This window comes from Alligator sinensis, unplaced genomic scaffold (genome assembly GCF_000455745.1).
Source record: "Alligator sinensis unplaced genomic scaffold, ASM45574v1 scaffold19_1, whole genome shotgun sequence".
NCBI lineage: Eukaryota > Metazoa > Chordata > Crocodylia > Alligatoridae > Alligator > Alligator sinensis.
The window spans coordinates 3,362,912-3,387,987 of NW_005841916.1; the positions used below are offsets into that span (position 1 = coordinate 3,362,912).

At 40.1% G+C, this 25,076-nt stretch overlaps 1 protein-coding gene across 1 annotated transcript in view; it reads right to left on the reverse strand.

The window, feature by feature from the left end:
* Positions 1-25,076, reverse strand: part of EPHA6 (EPH receptor A6) — a 549,557-nt gene that overhangs the window by 23,607 nt on the left and 500,874 nt on the right. Inside the window, exon 14 of the mRNA XM_025198213.1 lies at positions 2,206-2,355. Within this exon, the coding sequence (XP_025053998.1) occupies positions 2,206-2,355 (150 nt within the window). The remainder of the gene's footprint in view (positions 1-2,205; positions 2,356-25,076) is intronic.

A 25,076-nucleotide genomic window follows, 5' to 3' on the forward strand; every position in this document is an offset into this window, starting at 1 on the left:
TGGCAGAAGGGTTACAGTTTGATTAATCAAAGTTCACCACATCATAATATTACACTGGGAAGGTAGATGATTTGCAGCAGCAGTTACATTTTGACACGCTGAGCTGCATCACACAATGTGATGAAGTTTTGATGTAGCATAATGATGATTAACACAGCAATGTTGCCATGACTGATTTTTTTCTGCTACTAGAACATTCTGTAAAGCTGACTTCCCTAATGAAAACACCTCTGTCAAATTCCTACTCTCAAATGACTAATCAGCCTTGAACTACTATAGTTGTTAATCATACAGGAAGGATTGAATATCTTTGCAAAGATGCAAATATGGGCACCTGGAAGAAGTCTCGTGAACTCTTCACAGATGGCACATAGAGGAATAGCTATACTAAGCAGATACATGAGGTATGGGAAAATGGGATGGGTGGCATCTGGCACCATGAGAGGAAGACTCCTTCCTTCCTGAGGATTTGGCATACTTCAGAATGGCATGCCTTTGACAGCCAGCCTTAATTGCAGTACTTGTGGACTTAAGTTGTGGCGGAAAAAAATAAGCTGTGGTGGAAAAAGTGTCTCCCTCAGGGCTGCATTTTATAGCATACTCTTTTAGTTTCATTGGAAGATAATGTTTGCTTTGCTCAGGAACAACATGTAATAGCTGCAACTTTTGCAAACAAATGACAGAAGAAACTATACTTGCTTTATCAGTTTACTATCCTGCATAAAATGTAAATTTCTAGGTTGTTAGGAAAGAAAAACATTGTACCTTAAATATTAAAAAGCAATATAACATATACTTTGTCATGGCAAGTTCAAAAGTGGTATCCCTTAAATATTTCAGGATTCAATGGCTAAACTACATCCACTGAAGGGCACCATCAGGGTACAGTGGAGATAATGGTCTGAATTTATCATTGATATAACACCGTTATTTATGGAGGAATTGATATATTGTTTCGCTGAGAGCTGCATCATACTGTACCATCAGATTCAGGCAAAAGCTTCCCATTGACTTGGATGGGAGCCACATATATTCAATCCAAGAATCTAAGAAACTTATCAGGACTGTGTGTGATGTGTCTATAATCCTTTGGGAGGTAGTTACACTTTTTTAGTTACAGCAGAGGAAGGTTCCCAATTGGTACAAATTAATATAACCTCAAAGAAGTCCACTGAAATTCTCTTTGGGAACTCCTGGAGTTGGATGAATTCCTGGTCAGGGAGAAAAAGGCAAACATGGTGCCTATCTTTAAGAATGGAAAGGAGAAGGATCCAGGGAATTATGACACCTCAATCTGACCTTAGTGCCTGGAAAAATTATGGAGCATGTCATCAAGCACTGAGAGGATACCAAAATGACCAGGAACAGCCAACATGGAGTTATCAAGAGCATACCATCCTTGACCAACCTGATTTCTTTTTATAACAAGGTAATGGGTGGAGAGGAACAGATGTGATCATCTCAATTTCAGCAAGGCATTTGATGCCATCTCTCATGATAATATCATCAGTAAACTAAGGAACTACAGTTTGGATGAAAGTACTGTAATGTGGATGCATAACTAATTGGATCATCATGATCAAAGAATAATTATCGATTGCTCAATGTCTAATTGGGAGGAGATATTGAATTGGAGTCCCCAGGCATCTGTCCTGGGAATGAAGTACTGCTTATTATTTTCATTAATGATTTGGATGATAGGATTGAGTGTAGGCTTAGTATATTTGCATATACTGGGTGGAATTTAGACCCTCTGGAGGACAGGAGTAGGATTCATCTTGATAAATGAGAGCTTGGTTAAAAGTTAATTGAATGAAATTCAGTAGGGACAAGTATGAAGTCTTGCACTTAGGATGGAACAACCATACCCAAAAATACAGATTAGGGGACAACTAGCTAGTCTGCATTACTACAGAAAAGGACCTGGGGGATATAATAGACCATAAGCCAATAGGAGTCAACAGTATACTTTTGTTGCACAAAAAGCCAATGGCATACTAGGTTATATTAACAGGACTGCTGCCTGCAAGTCTATGAAACAAATGTGTCTACTCTTGAGGACCTCTTGATGTTCCTTCCTGCTCTATTTTTCTATGATGATTTGGGGAAGCTGAGAATCTGGTCTAGAAAGTTAGTAAGAAAACAAAGAATTGGAGAGGCACAGCAGTCACTTTCAACAGCATTGTAGATTAATCCCATACTTACATCCTGATTAGACATCTCCCAATATGGTCTCTCTCCATAGGACATCACTTCCCACATGACAATACCATAGCTCCATGCATCACTTGCTGAAGAGAATTTCCTATAAGCTATTGCTTCAGGTGCTGTCCACCGTATGGGGATTTTTCCACCCTGGAAAACAAGTTGGAAATTCCTCAGTATGACTAGAATAAAGAACTTTAAGTGCATAAAAAGCTGTAGATTCAACCTTCTGCTGTCTGTGAAACAGACTGACAATTACAAATTTGCCTTGGCAATTTACTGTAAATGGAAAGGAAGAAATATGGTTTATTCACATCCTGACAGAAATTCAGCTTGTTTTTTTTTTTTTTTGCACTTATTCACCAAAACATCCCTGTTTGAAAAAACGTTGGACTTCAAAGAGCAAAAATCATTTTTAGTAATTAGAATTCATTCATATTCTTTCAGATTCACTTAATTAATCAATTGATCAATCAGGACATGTCTTTTGATTTGAAAATGTCCCCAACATGAAAGTCCTAATAAGCTGACATTTTAAACCGAAGCCCCCACTGAAACAGGAAAGCAGTGTTCACTGTAGACATAGAAGACAAAAGGCACTTTATAAAATGTATTAAATAGAAAGAAAATGATTTCCTTTACATTCTCCTTTCTCTGTGATAATTTCTTTTTCTTTTAATCTCTTCCTTTAAATCCCTAGATACTGTGCAAATCAAATGCATCTAGAATAGACTTTTCCTCAGGGAATTGGATAGTTTTGTTCTGCAGCTTTCAAGTTAAAATCCAAGTTCTACTGTAAAAAAGGCATTTGTAAGAATTCAGTGAACATAGTTGAGTTACCTCTTTTGAAGAGGCTTTCTGTATGGTATTAATGCCTTTCCACAATATAATCAGTTATATTTTACCTCCAAAGTTTGTATCAGAGAAATTCTTTTGGCTGTGTAAAAGTAAAACGATTTTTTTCCTGCTGCCGTCTTCCACAGAAAAGGATGTGTTGTTTTTGCTGCTTATTCTAGCTTTTTTCTCTTAAAATAATTCAGCTTACTGATTCAGAGCAGTGAGATCATAGTGCCACTAGATGGTAGAATGAGACAGTCAGCTGAGCTGCGAAAACTAAGAATATATTTTTTCAGTGGACAGATAACGAATCCGTTTGGTACAACTATTACATTCCTGGCAGAGAGAAAAGAAGAAATAAACTGGAACATAACTATACGAGTTGAAAAAGTCAAGTAGTTAAAAAATAGAGGCAAATTTGTGTCCTTAACTCACTTTGAAATAGGTGAATTTTTTTTCCATATCTCATCAAGGTGATGTGAATTTGAAATGCCATAGCTACATCAGAAAGTGTTGCAAGGAAAAAAAAATATCGATTTGGGTACTGTACTTTAATGTTATCTTAGCACATACCTTTATTAACTGGAGCCATTAGGGCCAGCAAGGACAGAAAGTTAATATCTTTATGGTTTATAAATGACTGTGGTCAATATGTCCTTCATGGGATACAAAAGATATAAGTATAAATATAAATCGTCTGTATTTATTTCCTGTTTTCTAAAAAGCCTTTGCCTGTTCAGATTTGGCTTGACTATCTCCACTGAAATCAAAGGCAAAATTCCAATTTGCTTTTAGAGAAGCAGAGTTAGCCCAAAGATAAATTGCTTTTTGAAAATACCATCCTTAATTTGCTCTATTTATAGCTATATTGGGCACGTACCTATGCTGCAACAGAATCTCTTCTGGGAAGGGATTATATGCCTTCATTGCAGGCAAGTGGAGAGAAGCCAGAACTATGGCTTTGTCTCATCCTTGCCCTGTTCAGCGGGATTTGAGACAACGTGGGAGGCTAGAAGTAATTTTCTTCTGGTCCTTGCAAGGGCTGAGCAAAGGGTTTTCTCCAACCACTTCATAGGATCAGTGCTTTTCAGATCCCTGACTTCATACCACACAGAAACCTAGGATGACCTTATCTCTTGTTTTCCCTTAGACATTCCTGTCCTGGGCATCCTGTTTATTTGGTCAAATTCATATTTTTGTCTTCTTTCAGTGTGACACCCAGAAAAGATGTTTAAAACAGGACTTTCTCAGTGAAAACAGGACTGTTTCACCCCCAAATCTCTGGCTCTATTCCTCCCATCTTTCACTCCACAACATGCTCAGCTGAAACTGGAGGTTAGAGATAACTGAGTTATCAGAAAGTGGGGTATTCTCTTTTGAGACAAGGGAGAGCCCCCCACACAGAAGGTCCATTAAAGAAGTTAACACATTTGGGAACTGAATGAGATACAATGCAGGGTATCCCATGCCTACCTGAATAAAAGCTACATAATGTAAGGGATTTGATCAGGGTTCCAGGAAAACTATGCTAAAACAGGCAGAGGTTATCACAAAGCATGAAACTTTGCATAGAGGGTGGTAGCCCTATATAAGGCTTTTTGTACCTGTCTGGCAGCTGTCACCTCTGAGGGTAAGAAGTCTCATCATTTTGTCAGGATAGCCAATTATGTGAAGGAAGATTGGTAGGACAGGAAACAGTTTATGAACAGTTTAATGGGATTACAGTCTGACAGTCCAACTGGATGCTAGGCTCAGAGCTTCAGGTATTGTGAACTGCCTAAGGGGGAATCCATTATAGAGCCTATTACAAGGGGAACTGGGGGGCACAGAAGTGACCTGAAGGGTGGACAGCACAGACTACATCAAGAGGTATTTGTTCTGAGGGGTTGTTTTCTAATATTGGAGTGACGTACAGTATTTAGATATAAATGGGTTTGTTTTTGCTATGACAATGCAAGTCATTTACATTATTAATCAACAGCCAGCAATGCTGGGACAGGTGATGCAGCTGGTAAATGCATTTATATTTCAGTGCCTTTTATTTAACATGCTGTACTTTTCCATGCAGTACACATGCCTGGTATAGATTATGGAATTACTGTTACCTCCTCCGAATCTCAGGAAGCAGGTTCTGGGAGCTAGGGCTGTTTGGTAGCTGAGATCCTTAAGTGATGCTTTAGTGTTTGTGGAGGTATAGAACAAGGTTTTAGCATTTACAGGAAATGTCATTGCTCCATTTCAGATTTTCGAGGACAGTTTTGTCATCTTCATAGAATGAATAGGTAAGGAAGGTCTCCAGCATATTTAATACAGCCCTGAAATTTAGAGGCTGATAGGCAGTGATCGGGTTCATCATGGATTAGCTTCATTCATAGCATGTCAGATCACACTACTGGTTTGTCATCTTGTTGCAGGCTGGCAAGATTGGCTGCCCCTTATAGAGGATTCTGGTTAAGGAAGTTTTTGGACAGATGAAGTAGAGGCAAGGGCTGCAAGAAGGAGAGCGGATACCTTATGGCTATACAGATTTGATTTGTATGACTGGAAGTTTGTGAAGTTGTGGATATAAAAAGTTGTGTTCTAGACATCATTTACCATGACCTCTTTCCATTTTTTCATCATTACTGAGTTGGTGCCTACAGGTGGCAAGGGAAAGCTTCAGGTATGCTCTGGAACTGACAGATGTATGTTTAAGCAAATAAAAGTGTCCTTGGGACTAATGGATTAACAATCTGATTAAATTGGAAAAGAGGCTGTGGCAGAGCTAAGAAAATGCTCAGAGAATTATTGGGTAGATCCAGTAAGAGCTATCAAAGGTCCATTAGCTACTTGAATGTGGGAGCCAGGCTTACCCTGCTTGACTCTCAGTCTGGTAAACTCTGGCATCCATTCTTTCAAAACATCTGCAGCAAGGGAATATTCAACTCCTAGAGTGCTACCAGAAATCTGGGCTCCAGAAATCAGAATATAACAGAACCCATTTTCATCCCATTGATCAGTTACTGGAGCAGACAAAGAGCTGAGCTAACTTTATCTGCCTAGCTCGCAGGGGACATTAAAGACAAGGTCAATATCTGGATCTGTAGGCATTCAACTGTACTGAGGACCCACAAGAGAGGTCACGCTGGCAAATGATTCATAGCTGAGTCTATCTGCCTTCACTGTTGGCAGAAAGGGCATGCTGAGGGATTAGTTCATGCATCCTCTACAGTCATTGTGGGGCAAACCAGAAATACCTATTATTCTGGTTATTCACTTAGAGGGAAGTGATCTGGGGGCCTGCACTTGGGTACAATTCAGAGTCAGGATTAGGAGGAAAATGGCTGGATTAGGCAGTCATGGCTGAACACATGACTGGTTCAGTCAGAAATACTTATGAAGTCGTGCCGAGAGTGTACTATCAAGCCAGCCTATGATCTGACAATTAGATATAGCATATCTGTTACTTATATTATTTCATATGAAACTATCAACAGAATGATTTGTTTAAGTTGAATGAATATAACACATTTCTTCATTACATTTTGATCTGTTCATCAATATGGGCACATGTCCCAAAACATACTCTGAATATTGTCACTTTGAATGGCTTTTGTAACTAAATTTGATTCTTCATGTAACTGATTTTTAGAGAATCTGATCAGATTATGAGAACTAGCTTCATCATACAGTTTTACTGACTGGTCCCTCTCAGACTGAACCAGTAATGGCTCATTGAGTGTGAAATGAGAACGAGGAACAGTCTAAACAAAATTCATGGAAGTTCATGTCCCCTCGCAAATAATGTGCTTGGTATTGTAATGCAAAAGAATCCCTTGTACTACCCCAGTGACAAATTAAATGAAAAACCTCTTAAATTTACACAGGGGACTCATTTTATATATAAAGGTATTATATACATAAAAATGGAGATTTCAAGGCTTAATTGTGTTTGCAGAATATGTTTTTATGCAAAAAGTTGTTGTTGTTGGGGTGGGGGTTTTTTTGGAGGGGGGGAGGAGGGGGAGAAGCCACCTAAAAGCTATGCTTTCAATATGACCAACAGTAAAGATAGATATAACTAAAATGTAGTAATAGCTGCTTATGCATAATAGAAGAGTTAGGATAGCGAAAATTATACTGTTTTGGATGACACTAATAAACATCACCATTGCTAATGGGGACTTCTTTTCAGTTTTAGCTTAACAGAAAAAAGATCTAATACAATACTGCACACAGATTACCCTACCTTCAAATAAAAATAATTTAGAATTTATCTAACTTAACCTATTCCAAGAGATTAGTCAAAGCTATTACCATTTTCTAAATTAGAAAATCTTTATGCAAGCAAGCACTTTTTGCTAGTAGCCACGCTACATTTTGGCTCCATCTTTTAAATTTATAATGAGCTCAGTGATATGGTACTGTTTCCTGTAGTAAAAAAGCACCAACAGCATTATTCACAAGCTTATAATTTAGCTTGCTTTTTACCTGCTGCCTCCTGAATAGTGACAATCCCCTGATTTTTTCTTGATTGTAAATTAGTGCCAAACTTTCACTGTGTGCTGTCAAGATTCCTGTTATAATGAGAATACAAGCTTCATATCACTCAGTGCACACTGCTGTTTCAGGAGGTCAGCTGTTGAAATGGGATTTCAACACACATACCCTCTCTACCCCACAGAGCTGACAATAGCACAATGTGCCATATAATCTGAAGACAGAATTAGAACTACAAATTATACAATGATTATGTGTACCAGTGTGCCCTTGCTGTGAAGAAGACTAATGGCATACTGGGCTGCGTTAGTAGGAGCGTTGTCAGCAGAGTGAGGGAAGTGATTCTTCCCCTCTATTCTGCACTGGTGAGGTTACATCTGGAGTACTGTGTTCAGTTTTGGGCCCCCCACTACAGAAAGGATGTGGACAAATTGGAGAAAGTCCAGCGGAGGACAACAAAACTGGTGAGGGGGCTGGGGCACATGACTTCTGAGGAAAGGCTGAGGGAACTGGGTTATTTAGTCTGGAGAAAAGAAGACTCAGGGGGATTTAATGTAAGCCTTCAACTACCTCAAGGGTGGTTTGAAAGAGGATGGAAATGGACTGCTCTTAGTGGTGGCAGATGACAGAACAAGGAGCAGTGATCTCAAGTTTCAGCAAGGGAAGTTTAGGTTAGATATTAGGGAAAACTTTCTCACTAAAAGATGGGAGTAAAGCACTGGAACAGGTTACCCAGAGCGGTTGTGGAATCTCTATTCTTGGAAGTTTTTAAAGCCCAGTTAGTCAAAGCTTTGGCTGGGATGATCTAGTTGGGGATAGTCCAGCTTTTAGCAGAGGGGTGACCTCCTGAGGTCCCTTCCAACCCTAATTTTTTACAATTCTATGGTTGTGTCTTAATTTAGACACCTAAAATGGACATCTCCCCCTCAAAGCACCTTCTGTCTTGGTGCAGTTTTTTTTTAAATTTGTCATATGGAAAAGGCTTTACAGGCCAAGTGATGCTGTGCTATAGATACTGTCAAGCAAGCCACATGGCACAAAGGTAGCTGTGCCTTTTCCCCATCTTGTCATTTAATTTCTTGATTTTCCATATTGGACTTTTTTAATGAGCATTGTTAATTATTAATTTAATTGAATATTTAAACAGAAGCTGAAGGTCTAGAAGACCAATGAAATACTAAGCTATCTGCAGCACGTTATGCTGCAGTGCTGCAGATCAGGCTATGGCCTACATCAGGGGTGGGCAAAGTTCAGACCGCAGGCTGGATCAGGCCTGTGGTGGACTCCACTTCCCAGCAGCCCCTGCCTACCTCACTTTAGCCAGTTTCCATGGAGATCCCATAAGTGGCAGGCCCCTGACAGCACAGGGCCAGGGTTTTCATGGACACTGGCCCACATGGTGCTGGCAGGATGCATGGCTTGGTGGGGAGCTGCTCCAGGGCCAGGGCCGGGGCTGGGATTTTGTAGCAGTGACAATGTGGTCCACAGTCTGGGCAGAGTCACGATCCACTGCCTGTATGCCCCTACCTGGGGTGGGTAGCAGATTGCAGCTGTACCCCAGCTCCGACCTGCGTTGTCAACTCCTCAAGATCCCAGATCGCAGCCAAGGAGCAGCTCCCTGCCCAGCCACATGCCCTGCCAGCACTGCTAGGGTCTATGGAGACTGGGGTCTCCATGGAAACTGGCTGCTGCAAGGTGGGCAGGGGTTGCTGGGAAGTGGAGTCTGCCCACTGGCTGGATTCCCCATTTTGTCCACCCCTGGCCTACATGCTCAAAATTACATGTTACTTGACAAGATGAGATCAGACACGGAGAAGAAGGCAGCAAGTGCACTAGTTGCTCTGAATCTTTAGAGTTCCTTGTTGACCTCTCCAAAGAGTGATACCCATGAAAGCCTTAGACAGAAAGCAAGTTTCATGATGCCTATCTTGATACCTCAAAATCCACTAGATACTTAGAGTTAATATTGTTGTGAGGTCCTGCTACAGAGGCTCATTTCTGAGGCCATTTCTACCATAGAGGCTCTCTGGTCTCCTTGAGCTGGTAGACCATCTTGAAGTCCCAACCACTTAATAGGCTGTAGTATTTCTAGCTTGAAGATCTCCCCTTGCCCACACTGTCCTCTGTGTACACTTAGGTAACAAGGAAAAATATAGCGACATATATCCAGGATGTTCTTAAATAGATAGTGCTGGAGACAACCTTGCCTGTCAATGACAAGCAAAACTTTCCAATATTCCACATCGGCTTGAAAAAAAAATCTCTTCTCTCTCATCCCCATTCCTCCCCCCAGAATGCTTTCCGTTAAGGACTAGAGTGTCCCTATCTTTGGAGGGTTGGAATAGATATCTAGCAGCTCCTGGTCCATGGACATTTAGAACAGCCTTTTGGAAAAGATGCTGAACTGTAGGCACTACAAGTTCTTTTTCATAACGTTACTACACAGTGCAGTAATTGTTCATGACAGTTATTCAATCTCAGTCTTTTTCTCTCAGTCCACATGAGAGAAATAGAAAGAAAAGCTCTGAGAATGAAAGAAGAGAAAAACCTCAGTGAAGGAAATTAAATTTAAAATACTGAATGTAATTCATCATTCTGTATAAAAATCTCGCCCACTTTTATCAGAGCAGTGTTTCTATTTTAACTTACAAATCTATCCAAATTTTTCATATAAGAAATAATTTTGGTCATCTCCAATTAATCCCTAGTGGACATTTGTCAGCATCCCTGAGTCATAATTTAGAACTATTCAGTATTATTGACATTCTTTTGTAGAGATAACTGAAATATCAGGGAAAGTACATGTTAGGATTGCAAAGCTGTTCTAGAAAGTCTCCCTAGAGTCTCCTCACACTGTGTCTAGCTCCAGCCAGTACTATCAATCGTTCACTTTCATGAGAACAAAAATGAACAAAAAACCCCTCATTTTAAAAAAGATTGGAATTTTATTTAATTTAGGGAAAGTACCACTTTACTTCAAAACATCCTGCTGGCTTAAAAATGCTAAAGTTAGATACCTTATTTTCTTTTAAGTTGGCCACCCCATTTCTTTGTAAAAAAATTACAAGTAACTTCTTATTGATATAAAATAATATTCTAGTAAACATAATCATAATAACAATGCCAACAACAATAATAAAAATAACCATAACAACAGCAACAATACATTTGTGTGCATGCGCATGTGCATGTGAGAGAAGGAAAGATATTTGTCAATTGAAAGAGTTAGCATTTGGATATTACTGTCATGGGTGCCACATAAATGTCAGAGAGAGAGAGAGAGAGAGAGACTGGAGATGTGCTCACACCTCAACAAAACACCCTTGAAGCTCCAAGTATCAGAAGGGGAAAGAAGCCAAGATGTTTTGGTGGAAGCACTGAATTAATATTCATGACAACTGGGTTCTGGTCTCAGCTCTACCCCAATTTCCCTGTGTGATGTTAGTCTCCACCTGTAAAAAGTAGAATATAAAAATATTTTCCAAATCGCACCATAGAAAGATTGGGTCCTGTAAGAAATGGACAAGATTTTCAGAAAGGGATAGGCAGCACACTAAGTTTTTACCTTATAGTGAATCTGAAGGATTTTGCAAATCCTGCTCTGAAGGAATTACAAAAAAAAAAAAAAAAAAAAAAGGTCTTGTTTCTGGAGCATGTTGTCATCCAGAGCTGAGGATATGGGTGAGGGGGAAAGCTCTTTCAGTTTCCAGGGCTTTGTTTTAAGACATCAGGATTCACGGTACATTTAAGCATTATTTGGTTGTGACCTGGCTACACATTCAACCAATTAATGGAATGATAAAGCAAGCAACAAGCTACAAAATTATTCCACAAAAAATGTGTAATAACTTTGTGGCTTGTTTATATTATGCCATTAATTGAACGTGTGGCCAGGCGCTCCACTGTGGCTGGAAACCGCATCAACTCAGTGGCAGCAATGTTCCTGGTGCTGTCTCCACTGTGAGCCTCATTAGCCGTGGGGCTTCCAGCAGGGAAAACGCTGCCGCCACTGTGAGCCTTGTCAGCTGGGGGCCTTGCAGAGGGGGAAGCAGGGAAAATATTGCCCTCAGTGTAAGCCCTGTCTGCTGTGGGGCTCGCAGCTGCAGTAATTGGTGTCGGGTGAGCCTGGGATTGTGAACCTAGGCTCCCCCTGTACCAGCAATAAAGCACGATGGGATCTAATGCATGATTCCACAATCACGCCTCTTGCCTCTATGTGTGGCATAGCAGGAGGCGCAATTGTGTGGATTGCACATTAGATCTCATTGCACCTTTACCTGCATGTGTACAAGAGCCCTTAAAGAGTCAGGATCCCCTGCTAGTGCAGGAAAGGAAGAGTGCTGCCTAAGCAGTGATCCCAGATGGCATTCTGAATGTTGAAGCCCTATTTTTCAGATGCACTGTGGAAAGTATAGTGAGAGGGAGCACTTGCCATAACTTTAGAAAGACACAGCTGGGATTCTTCCCTACATTAACATCACTAACTTGCATTTGCTGTTAACTGAATAGAACCAAGAGTGATAACCCTGAAGACCAAAGTTTTCTATGTTTAGAACTTGGATAGCTGGGGGCAGTAGTAGACTTCTTCAAAATATGCCATCTGATTTGCCCTTCTGCTTTGCTGTACTCCATCAATATTTTTAATTGAGCATTTATAGAAAACAAATTTTACTTTTTATCAATTTCTTTTATTTTTTCCATGTTTTACTTAAGAATGCACTATAATATGGAAGCATAAATCAAACTAAAATAAATATTCTTCTCAATTTCAAAAGTCATATATTATCACAGAAGATGTTTCTATAGGTAATAAAAATTCTCAGTATTTTCTTTGTATCAAATAATTTTAACATTCAAGAAAAATCCCTTCCCTTTTCAGATACAGTGAACTTCACTTTAGTTGAAAGATGATAAAAAGTCTGATAAAAATACATAATTTTTTCCCTTAAGATCCATGTAAGTGAAAAGGTCATGAATATTTCCAAACACTTAAATCTGTTCTACAATCATATTTTCTTGATAGTACAATTTAAAGAACTTTATAAAATGGCAAAAATGACTACAGAAGCTGACTAGTTGATCATGTTCCCAACTTGTGTGTATGTCTAATGGGACATCAAGTATCAGTCTCCATTAACTATGGTACTATATACTACTAACAAGATTCTGAATTTATTTTACATCCATTTAAAAAAAAATCTTTGATTATAAAATGGACAAATAGCACATATTTGAGAATTGGGAACCTCCGTTGAAAACTTGGGAGAGTCTCTAGTATTCTAGAATTAAAAACCTAATGCACTTTTTTTGAGGGAGGTGGAGAGAAAGATTTAAATTACAAATTTGTTTTTTCAGATCTTTTTCTCCACATGGATACACACACGCTGACATACACATGAACATACTCATTGGGTGCATCTACACGTGCAATTAACACGTAGCAATAAACTCCGGTGCAGTTTGCACGGGAGTTTATTTTTCCCATGTGCCCAGGACTGCAGTACAATTAGCCAGGGTGGAACAGTCCCAGCTGGCAGATGATCCGGGAGGCCAGCCTACTAGCCTGGATCTACTACCCCCCAGTTCAATGTGCTGCAGAGGGACTGGCTGGGCACAAGGGTGCTACAGTGCAGGGCTAGCTGGGAGGCAGCCCCTGCACAGTAGCACTGTCTTGCCCCAGCCGGGCCTTGTCACTATCTACATGTGCATTTTGGCAAATGTAACTACTCCGCTGTAGGATAGTACTTGTCCCAGACAGTACTATCCTACAGTAGAGTTAATTAATTTACTGCATCCTAATATAGGCACACATGTAGATGGAGCAGTAGAGTATACATGTTAGTTCCACAGTAAAAGTGCACAGGTAGATGTTGTTGTGCAAAATCACTAAGCTTGCTATAGTAGAAGCAAACTGCAAAACTTGTAGATTTTAGCTCAGGGTAAGAACCTTTCTATAATTAAGCTTGTTCAAGTGAATTTTACAAAAATCAGAGGCTTTAATTTAAGCAATGGAAAAATTATTTTCTTCTTAGAAATGAAGTTTCAGAACCACACTTCTCTACCAAATCTAGTTTGGAAGCTATGATGCTACATGACAATAATGCAAGGCAAAATGGTATTTTCTTGAAACTAATATTTCTGGCAAAGGTATATCTGTCTTCAAGAAGATTCAATTTCAGGCTGCCTGTGTCAGTACAGCTCACATTACAGCAATCAGTTTCACAAAACTTCTACAGAGTCCTTAGAACTTTAAACCCAAAGCCTTGGCACCTTGATGCACATGTTTCTATGTTTAAGTCAATGGAATAAAGTGAAATGGGTTTGCTCTGAGGTTTGATTTGAATGTTTATGTGAGGGTAGTTTATACTCCATGATTCTGTGACCATGCCATTTGCTGCCCTGCTGAAGAAGTGTGCTCCAGATGTGAACACAGGGACCCCCTGGCTGTGCAGTATCAGCCCTGCAAGCTCACTGCTCTTCAGGGTCTTAGCATTTGAATGTCTGTTCAGGCATCTCTGGGTAAGTTTTTTTTCTACCAGGAAAACAAACCAGGGAGAATTCTTCTGGATCATCTGAATGTGTGTACATAGCCTGCAAACTCTAACTAGTATTAATTCCTTCACTCACCTCATGTTTTAATTTATTTGAGCCAGCCACTGAATTTTCAGCCTGCTGTGTACCAGAATGCTGCAGAAGCCAGGAACTCTGGTTCAGAAATGACATAAAACTTACTGTGGAGTACACTATACTTTGATTATCTGGGGCTTCTCCAGGTTTTGGTTCTAGAAATGGGCCAGAAACATCACCAAGGAGAGCCTTTTCTTATGACAGTTCCTGTGCTGTACCCAGCTGGTAATGATCAAAATTATTATGGAACCAATCTCAGAGTCTCTAAGTTTTTAATTGCTTTGGTTTTAGTTCCAGCTGGAATCAAGAAGCTCTCAGGAATATTAATATGGAAATAACTGATGAATAAAATGTTCAGTTTAAATTTTGGTGAAGGTTCAGATTAGTTTTAATTTATCCTAAAAGTTGGCCAGTTCTTCAAGTTACAATCAGTTCACATAGAGATAAAATAAGAATATGGTCAAACCAAATTCATCTTAAAGAGAGAATAAAGAGCATTATTTGTGTTAAAACAGCCAAAAATAGCTTTCTGAAGAATTTTCAATTTTTTTTCATAAAAGATATTGCTGCTGGCCTTATTGATGAATGAACAATATAAACATCAATGGATGTTTAGTGGATCATGATAGTTTTCTTGGTCCTGGTTCAGTTATCTATATTACACAAGTGACCAACTGCAGGCACAAATTAGCATCATTGTTGGAAGTGTCAGCAAAAGAAAAAGGGCAGAATGGGCAAAGAGACTGACTTTTCTCTTTAAAAACATGTCACTGAGCACTCTACCTTCTCCAGAGAGGGGTGATGTTAGTCTCTAGAAACATCTATCAGGCATCAGCAGTAAGTTCACTTCAAAAAAATCAACACTTCCAGATTGCTGGGAATTCTGATAATTTAAATCTCATGTTGCAAAATCAACCCAAGGTATAACTCCCTCTGTAGGAAACACCTGCTCATATATAGTATTTTCCCTTGTTCTATTGGGTAGAGTATTTTCCTGTGGCAGCAGTGATGATAGACTGTCTTTAAACTCAGCTACTGTCAGTGCTATTTTAACATTTCAATGCATAAATGAAAGCAAACAAATTACTAAGAAACTACAAGAAGACGTATATGAGAGAGTAGTTTGCAGTCTAAATAAATTAGATGCTGTTGAACATAAAAGTTTCTCTGATGTTTCTATTTAGTTCAATGACATACTGGTGTCATCCCATAGATCACTGCAGTACATCCACATGCAAATTGTTGAATAATAGGATAACCATCTGTTTGATGATGAATAGTTTGGCATTGAAATGTGGTTAAGTCTTGCTGCAGATAACTGTGTAGAACTAAATCTCTGTCAAAAACTGAATTTGGGGCATGGCATGATGTTTAGTTTGTATTTCATTACCATCCTTCCCTAAAACTGCTTTATAGAGCCAGGTCCTCATTTGATGCACATTGTGGTAGCTCCACTAGAGTTAATCGGGGTATGATATTTTACACCACAAGAACAGAGGATTGAAGAGAGATCTGGGCCATTGAATCCAGTCCCCTGCAACTACAGGCTACCATGTAAGAGACGTTATGTCCTTAAGGGTTAATAAGAACATCCATGCTGATTTCCAACTGCTGGATGTAATAACTCAGGAAACCCCCAAAATACCGTATGATAAACCTAATGACCAAATAACCAAAAACCTTAAAAACTCTTATGTGCCACAGGAAGAGAGACCAAGGACACTGCTGATGCTATGGGCCCCTGCAGTGGCAGGGAATTTCTTATGTAAAATACGCTGAGATTAATTTAGAAATAAACTAGGCGACAGAAGGAAGCAAAAAAGCTCCAATGGTCCAGGTCAATCGGACATGGGGGGCAATTCCTTCCTGATCCTAAACCTGATTATCAGTTCAACACCGAGTGAATAAGCAAGCCATACTGGCCAGAACTCTGAACAGCAGTGTTCTCTGCTCACATTTAGCCAATCTCCAATACTTCAGAAGATGGTGGGGAAAATAAAAACCCACCAGATGGCAGGTTAAGCATCAAGGGGGAAAATGCCTTCCTGGCTCCTATTAGCAACTAATGGAAAGCTTATATCAAGGTATTAATTAAATATAACATGAACATGGCTCAACAAGAATTGTAAGCATATTGGTAGCTTAGAGGTATCAAACTCACTTCAAGAGCCCTGAGCCTAATATCACATGGCGAAAATACACTACAGTGCTCAAGCTCCCTCTACTGCCAGGAGACCTCTTACTTTAAGGCCTATTGCTTTAGCTCCAACCTCAATCACTGAATCCTGCCATGCGCCATGAGGAAAGTCTATAATTCCTTACCAACACTGTACACCTCCTCATGTGCAAGCGAGCCCCACACAGTGGTCCAATCTTTTAAACCTCTTTTTATAACATTTCTTGCTATTTCCCCCTCATGGACCCATCTTTTTAAATATTTCCCTTTAGTGTCTTGAGTCATTTTAATCCAAGCCATATGTGAGTCCTGGAAACAAAGTATCTTTTTGCTCAATAAATCATATGGATTTACCCTGTGTTTCATGGATGTCATAATCTTTTGAGTAATACATGATCAGATTATCTTTCCCTGATGATGCATCAAATGAAATCATCATCTGAGTGATGATAACATAATGACAATAACATATTAGCATTATTTTTCACCACTGTACCTTGCTCAGGGGATCTTTTATTCGATTGTATAATATATTAGTTGTCACTTTGATGATATATTGAGGTAAGATATCATCAGAAAAAAAACTGCTTTGATGAAATGCTACTTAACATTGGACATTACTATAGAGGGAGAACCAAACTTCACAGGTGCTATAATTTAACAGAACTTTGCAATAAAAGGTAAGAAGGCATCTGACATAATAAGACAGTTCTTCACTGGCACCAGAACTGCTCTCCATGTTAGATAAGCACTGGCTTATTTTGATGTAGTATTCATTAATATAAATTATTATATGCCCATCTTAAGCAAAAAGCAATGGCAGTTTTTGTGTTCTACCAATTAATGTGGTGTTACTCTGCATTGATGAATGCAGCAGTTGGGGTGTAGCATGGGTACTTTTTTATACATAAAATAAAATGTAGCAAGGTAACTGGGACTAGTTTTGGATTTTCTGAGGCATTACTACTGATAACCAAAAAAAGCTCTGCAAATTTCATTACTGAACCTGTCAGATTCAAGAGATGCAGAAGGAATGGAGATTTTTGTTTTTTCCTTTATTTTTTAAAGTTAATTGAATAGAAGGCTAGACTACCCATGACAAATCCTTTTAACTACATGTTCATGGCGATAAAAATATTTTAATAATTCTTTACTAGGAATTATATCCTTAGCATTCTGACTTCATGCAAATAAAGTGCGCCTATCTGGCCAAATTATGTTGAAGTTGGTTGGACCAATGCCTTAGGGCACAGGTGCTTGGCAATGAAAGGTTTAATGCAGACAGCCTGCAAAATATTACAAATGCAGCTTTTGCAGGAAATCCCCTCTCTGGGCTATAAAACGAGTATATGTTTTTCATTCCCCAATCAGCTTTGTTAACATTCATGTACTGGAAAATAAATATGACCACAAAATAGAAATGGGTTTCAAAGGCTCTTCTGGATGACATGAACCCTAATTGTGTTTCATTGGACATCTACTAGCACAGCTGTGCCTAGAGCAGTTTTTCCCAAACTTTTGATCCTTAAGGCACACTGTTTTCTGAATTAAAACTGATGGTGCATGTCACTTACACCTGAAAAGATGTATAAACAGTATACACTTATGCAGTAGTGACCAACCTTTGGCCCCTGTGCTGATCCTGCTGCACTGGGGCAGCCCAGCTAGGACCCAATCTTGCCATGTGGGGCTTGGAAATTTTGTAGCAGAGGAGTGGTGACTGCATTAGTTGCCAAATCCCTGGACACATGAGCCTGGTGGCCCAGATGACATGGCTCCATGGGCCAGATCTGATATTGATAAAGTATCATTTTTCATGGCACACTTCCACCGATATGCCAGTAACCTTATTTTGATAATAGCACCAGGAGAGAAAATAAAACAAAGGATACAGCAAAACTTAACAACAGGGAAGGATGAATAACTCTGAGCATTCTGTCCATGGGCAGTTAAGACTTCAGATTTGGTTTCCCAACAAGAAAATGTGGTTCCCCAATTTCTGGATTTTGATCTTATTCTCCTCAAGTAAATTAAGATGCCATATTTGCACCGTTACATTTAGCATAGTGGCTTTTTTGTGTTCTGCAAGTTCCATTTTGGACAACTGAGCCCAGGTTTCTCATTTCTATTCTGTTCTTTTCAGTGTGTGCTGGACTTGAGTCTTACATGTTTTGTTTGGACTTCTGCTTTGCTAAATTAAAATGTCACTGCTGCTCCCAATTAAGAAATCAGGGCACATCATCCCCTGAACAAGTGCCACCTGTAGCAAGCCCAGAGCACTGCCCTGGTCCCTCCTGGGCTGAGTGAGGCAAGTGGGGCAGTCAATTCCCTGCCCCATCCGTGCACATCCTGAAAAGCCAGGCCCAGCTTTCATCTCCGGCTTTTGGCTTCGGACCCTGCTTAACCCTTGGCTTGCACTGTCTTCAACTTCACCTTCTGATGCCAGCCTGTCTTGACTTCAGCTAGGGCTTCCATATCCAGCTCTGACACCACACCCCTCTGGACCCCCAGCTCCCAGGAACTGATGTGGACTGCACCATGTTTTGGTGTCTAATCACTAGGCAAGACCACCCATAACCTACTGCAGAACAGGATTGAGTCACAACTCAAATTATATGATGTACTATTTTAAATGTAGGTAAACATTTGCAAAATGTATATTTGTCTGGACTTGTTTCCTTTATGTTTGTCATGAAAGCCCTTATTCACTCATGATAATACCTCAGAAAAAAATAGCATATTCCACTAAAAGCAATATACCCAGAAAATCAGGTGTCTGGTGGCTTAAAAGCTTTGATATGAACTTTTATACCCATGGACTCTATTTATGGGAAGGTTAGTAAATTTGTTCCTCACTTCCATATGCTCAGGGAGAGCACGATCTGACAGTAAGGAGAGGCAGAAGGGACTTCCAGGGGAAAAAGTTGAGGGGGAAACAGCAAGGAAAGGGGATACCTGACCTTCCAAACTTATTTTCCCTGCTGTAGCAGTGGGGAGGGGACCAATTCAAGGCAAACCTCCTATAATTACATTCTATACCTGGGAAATTATAACAAACATATACATTTTTGATATACAGAATCTAATTATTGGGGGGAGTCCCCTTATATTTGAGTAAATATGGTAGGTAAAGTGGTCTGGCAGATGAACAAAAAGAGAATTGGCCCACTAAGGCAACATATAAATTCACAATGACTTGGTCACAATTGGAAGTCAGAGCATAGAAAAACATGTAAATGGTGGACGCTGTAGCCTAGTGACTGATTTACTGTAATGGTAAATCTCTCTGGAAATACGAGGCTCATCTTGCTGTACTTCAGAAGTCTTGTGAATTGGACTGTATATCAGGTTTTGATTCACTTTCTAAAATATGTTTCAGAGAGGAGACAAATAAATGATTTTATGAATTTTGGATATTTCTTTTCAGGGCTTGTATTTGCTATACTGCTTAGGGTAGGTGAAATATATCTTTGCAATAGCTTACTGTTGCCTAAGAGACCTCAGAGTTGGAAGCTCCCATGTTTTTCAGGAACTTTGGCTATATTCATAAAAAAAGAAAAAAGAAAGCATTTTTTCATTAATTCAAAATTCCCTTTTTCGGGGCACCCATTCAGCTATATTATTCTGTTCAGCTTCTTCTTCTCCCTAGTTGCTTAGCCAGCTCCTTTCTTTTTGCTCTACAGTCCCACTGTTAAACGATACTGGACTATGGACAGACCTCTGGGGAACCCCACTTGATACTTTCTCCCAGCTATACACTGAGCCGTTGGTTGCAGCTTGTTGAACATGGTGATCCAACCAGTTATGTATCTGCCTTACAATACTTTCATCTAGTCTGTATTTCCTTAGCTTGGTAATGAGAATGTCAAGGGAAACAGTGCCTACATGTATCTGTGTGTGCTGACTACCTCCCACTATTCTTCAGTTGTCTGTGGTTCTATCTCATTACTGGACTGAATCCATGACTACTTCAATATGACTTGTGTCCCATTGCAGCATGGGTTCTTATCTTGTGCAGTTACTTAGCGTGTCTATTTGGTGGCTGGACCCTGAATGCTTTACCTTTGCATAGTGGCTTCATATTTATGGCTTCCTCTATTTTCCTCCATTGGGCCAGAGTCCTGGTTGTCTGACTCACCAGTCTCTGTGCTGAAATGCTATCTAGTCCCTAGACAAGTACACCATAGTGTATTATTAGATAAACTTCCTTACTGACTATTTTCTTTTTGCCATCAGTCTCTTGACTGTGTTTACTGAGGACTGTCCCTTCTTGTTCCTTTGTGTGTATTCAGGGGAAGATGGCACAAGCTAAAATTCCCATTTGGTTCAGTTGGAATTGGAACTGCTCTAAAGATGGCCGATTCCTATTGGCATTTGTTCCCAAAAGTACTTGTGAAAAGGTGAGGCAAAGGTTATTAGATGTCAAAAACAGTAAACACTTTTTCACTGTGGATAAATCAGGTAATATGCCCTCAGTCACTGGAACTGGGTAGTGATTTGTTTTTTACCAGGTGCAACGATGCCTCTTCTTTGCTATGTCTGTCTTCAGAGGTTTCATGAGTAGTTTCATAGTCTGTACTTCAGAGAATTTCTAACTTCAGATTGCTCTCTTGCCCTCCATTCCCTGTTTTGTTAAACTGGACAGAGTTCAGAGTGACTGTTTTCTTTCCTCTGCAGCTGGCAATACTCCATTGTTACATATTATGAACTCCAGGCAATAACATCTTTTGTTTTGTGGGTTTCTTACTGACAGCTGGCATTTGCCCACTGACCTTATAATGGTTTTAGGGCGCATTGCCAGCACCTGAGCACATTTCTCCAGTCTAATATTTCTGCTTTTCACTGTTGCTGTTGTCATCGTCACTGCAGCTGGCTCCACAATCCAGGTGGAATTGAATTGATCTTTGATCTACTAGGATAGTTACAAATATGGCAGCTGAATGGCTGGTAAGCTTCTGCAGTGTATGTATATTGATAGTCTTTGGACATGCCAAAATCATGCTGAGATATACACCTGTTCACTGGAAGAGTCTACATCAATCATTACACATGCCACTGTCTTTCTCTTCTTGGAGTAAGTGGCAACACCAGCACTTAAAATAGTTTTATTTCCTGCAGGTTAGGCACTTTCTGCTTTTTCTGTAGCTCCCCACAGGATATACACTTCCCACAGAATATACATGATGCCTGCATTATTGATCAGTATGTCTCTGTGCTTTTTCTGCATTCCTCAATCTTGAGGCTATATTTGTTTTATACTGGTTACTGTTATTGTTTTGATCCTTTTCCTGAACAGATCATCTGCATTTGCTATATTGATGCTAGGGTTAAATAGATCTCCCAACAACCACTCTTATAAACTGGGATCACATACCTCCTAAAATGATCCTGTTTTTAAAGTCTATAAAATTATGTGTGCATGACAGAGTTCTCACCTCTTGAATACATCCATTGCCTTTTATGCTTCTTGGTTGTCAGTTAAAAAAATAAATTCTCTCTATAATCCTATTCTGTTTATAGTCACAGGGTTCAGCAAACATGTTTAGCAGCTGTTCAAGTGATTTGGGCACCATTCCTAATTATATCTTTATTTCTTGCTTTTGTTCCTAAGGTACGAAATAAAATAGCTTTTACCTTAAATTTTCTCAGTTTTAGTCCTGGTGGTCAGATCTGCATGTCAGTCAATTTTAGTGCCAGCTTCCATTGCTCCCATGTTGATTTGTGGTAAACCAGCAGTTCAAGCTGCATGAATCCCTCAGTACTGCCTTTTTTTTTAAGCCATTGCTTTGTTTTCTTGTTAATCATATTCTGTTCTTGTTTGTGGGTCTAAAGAGACAGATTTCTGCTACCATGTTTCACATACCATTAGCTAGGTAACAATGTAAAAAAAAAATCATACTAGTAAAATTAGACCCACTAAAAGATGTATTTACAAAGACTTTGCAACTGCAGCCAGCATTCTGGCGACAAAGACTTTTTTTTAATGCCTTCTTCAAACTCCTTTCTCCTACAACTTGTGTTCCTTATCCATCATTCCTTACAGGTTGATACAGAACTCATGATTCTCTTTTGTCTAGTTAGGTTGTTAAGCTACTTGAGGGAATCACCTGTATGTCCTCAATGCTTTGACAGTACTCAGTAAATAAGAGAATGAGAAAGAGAAGCTGGGTCTCTGACAGCTCAGCCACTGGCAGCCATATAAATTAATGGGAAGGAACTGGTTGATCAACTTACTTGTCTACTTATCTCCAACACTCTTCAGTAGAGCTCATTCTCCACTATGGTTTGTGAACAAGAACCACTGTAAAAATTTGCAGTACTGCTGCTTTTGATCTTTTAAATCATACCAAGGCATGTCCAAATATTCACGGTATTTTGGCAATGGGATGGGGTATTTCTGGGCAATTACTGAAATAGAGGAAGCCCTTACTAGAAATAAGCACACGAGTCTCTAGATTATGGTCTGACATCAGAGGGTTAAAAGCTCAGGATAGAAGCTGCCTTCTTTAGATTCATGGCATTCACAGCAAATGTACCATAAAAAATACTGAGTCAGAAAAACAAGCTTGTGTTTTGAATTGTTCTCCAAATGTCTCTACAATTATATAAAAGCTTATAAAGCATTTGTTTGAGGTACACTGACCAATACTGATTTTTCCAAGTACTGTAACCAAATGAGGAAAGTTTTTTTTCACACTTCATATTTTGTATTTCTAAATACAAGGAGCAATTTTGCTGAAATTCATTAAACATCAAAATTCTGCAATACTACTGCTTAGCTCTTTTTCTCTTCAGAGTGCTTTATAGCCCATAACTAATTACTCTTCATCATAACACTTTGAGGAAGCTATTATCTCCATTTAAGAGGAGGAAAAAACATACTCAGGAGGTAAGAATCTGTCTGAGATTCTGAACACCTGCAACTCTTCTGACGAAAACTGGATTTTTGGGTGTTCATTAGTTCTGAAAAGAAGGTCTTAAATGACTTACATGAAGTAAACAGCAAAAGCCACTGAAGCAATATTAGAACTCCCATCAGTCCCATGGGACGCCCCTGCCCATTACAGGACAGGGAGGCCCGGGTGAGGGAGATTCCTTGTCCTCCATCAATGCTGACCTCATGAAGGAACACCTTGAGAGGCTGGACACCTTCAAGTCAGCTGGCCCTGACAGTTTACACCCTAGGGTACTCAAGGAGCTGGCGAGCATCATAGCTCAGCCAATGACATGGATCTTGGAGAACTCAGATATGTGGGGAGTTGGAAGAAAAGCAAGGGTAACATTGGACCCCAGCTGGGACCCCTGCCCCAAATGGGACAACTGACAACCAACACCGAGGAAAAAGCCAACCTGCTTAATGGGTATTTTGCATCCGTTTTTCACTAGCTCAAAGGGACCACCCTGCTTAACACGATGCGGAACGGTCAGGGTGAGGGTGAATTTATACCCAGGTTCGGTGTAGACCTTGTAAAGGAACACCTTGAGAGGCTGGACACCTTCAAGTCAGCTGGTCTGACAGTTTGCACCCCAGGGTACTTAAGGAGCTGGCAGGCATCATAGCCCAGCCCCTGGCATGGATCTTTGAGAACTCCTGGAGCTCTTGTGAAGTGCCCGAAGATTGGAAGAAGGCCAATGTGGTGCCTATCTTCAAGAAAGGGGGAAAAGTGGATCCGGCAAACTACAGGCTCATCAGCTTGACCTCTATTGCAGGGAAAGTCTTAGAAAAGAATATAAAAGAGGCCATTCTTAACAGACTGGCCGATGGCAACATCCTGAGGGATAGCCAGCACGGGTTTGTTGCGGGTAGGTCTTGCTTGACCAATCTCATTTCCCTTTATGACCAGGTGACCTATCACCTGGACAAGGGGGAAGAGATTGATGTTGTATATCTTGACTTTAAAAAAGCCTTCGATCTGGTATGCCATGATCACCTCTTGGGTAAGCTGGCTAACTGCGGCCTTGGATCCACCATGATCCGCTGGCTGGGAAATTGGCTCCGTGGTCGGACCCAGAGGGTGGTGGTTGATGGAAGTCAATCACTGTGGTGCCCTGTGACCAGTGAGGTCCCTCAAAGCTCTGTCCTGGGACCTATTTTGTTCAACACATTCATTAACGATGTAGACATTGGTATCAGAAGTGGACTGGCCATGTTTGCCGATGATACCAAACTCTGGGGTAAAGCATCCACACCTGAGGACAGGAGGGTGATCCAGACTGACCTTGACAGGCTCAGGAAATAGGAGGACAAGAACCTGATGGTGTTTAACATTGAAAAATGTAAGGTTCTCCACCTTGGGAGGAAAAACCTGCAGCATGCTTATAGGCTTGGCAGTGCTACGCTGGCTAGCACTACAGATGAAAGGGACTTGGGGGTCATGACTGACCACAAGATGAACATGAGCCTTCAATGTGATGCTGCTGCTAATAAAATGAGCAAAACACTGGCTTGCTTCCATAGATGCTTCTCAAGCAAATCCCAGGACGTCATTCTCCTGTTGTACTCGGCCTTAGTGAGGCCGCAGCTGGAGTATTGCATCCAGTTTTGGGCTCCACAATTTAAAAAGGACATGGAGAAGCTTGAGAGAGTCCAGAGGAGAGCCATGCACATGATCAGAGATCAGGAATACAGATCTTTTGACAAGAGGCTGAGAGCTATGGGACTCTTCAGCCTGGAAAAGCGCATGCTCAGGGGTGATCTGATGGCCACCTATAAGTTTATCAGGGGTGACCACCAGTATCTGGGGGAATGTCT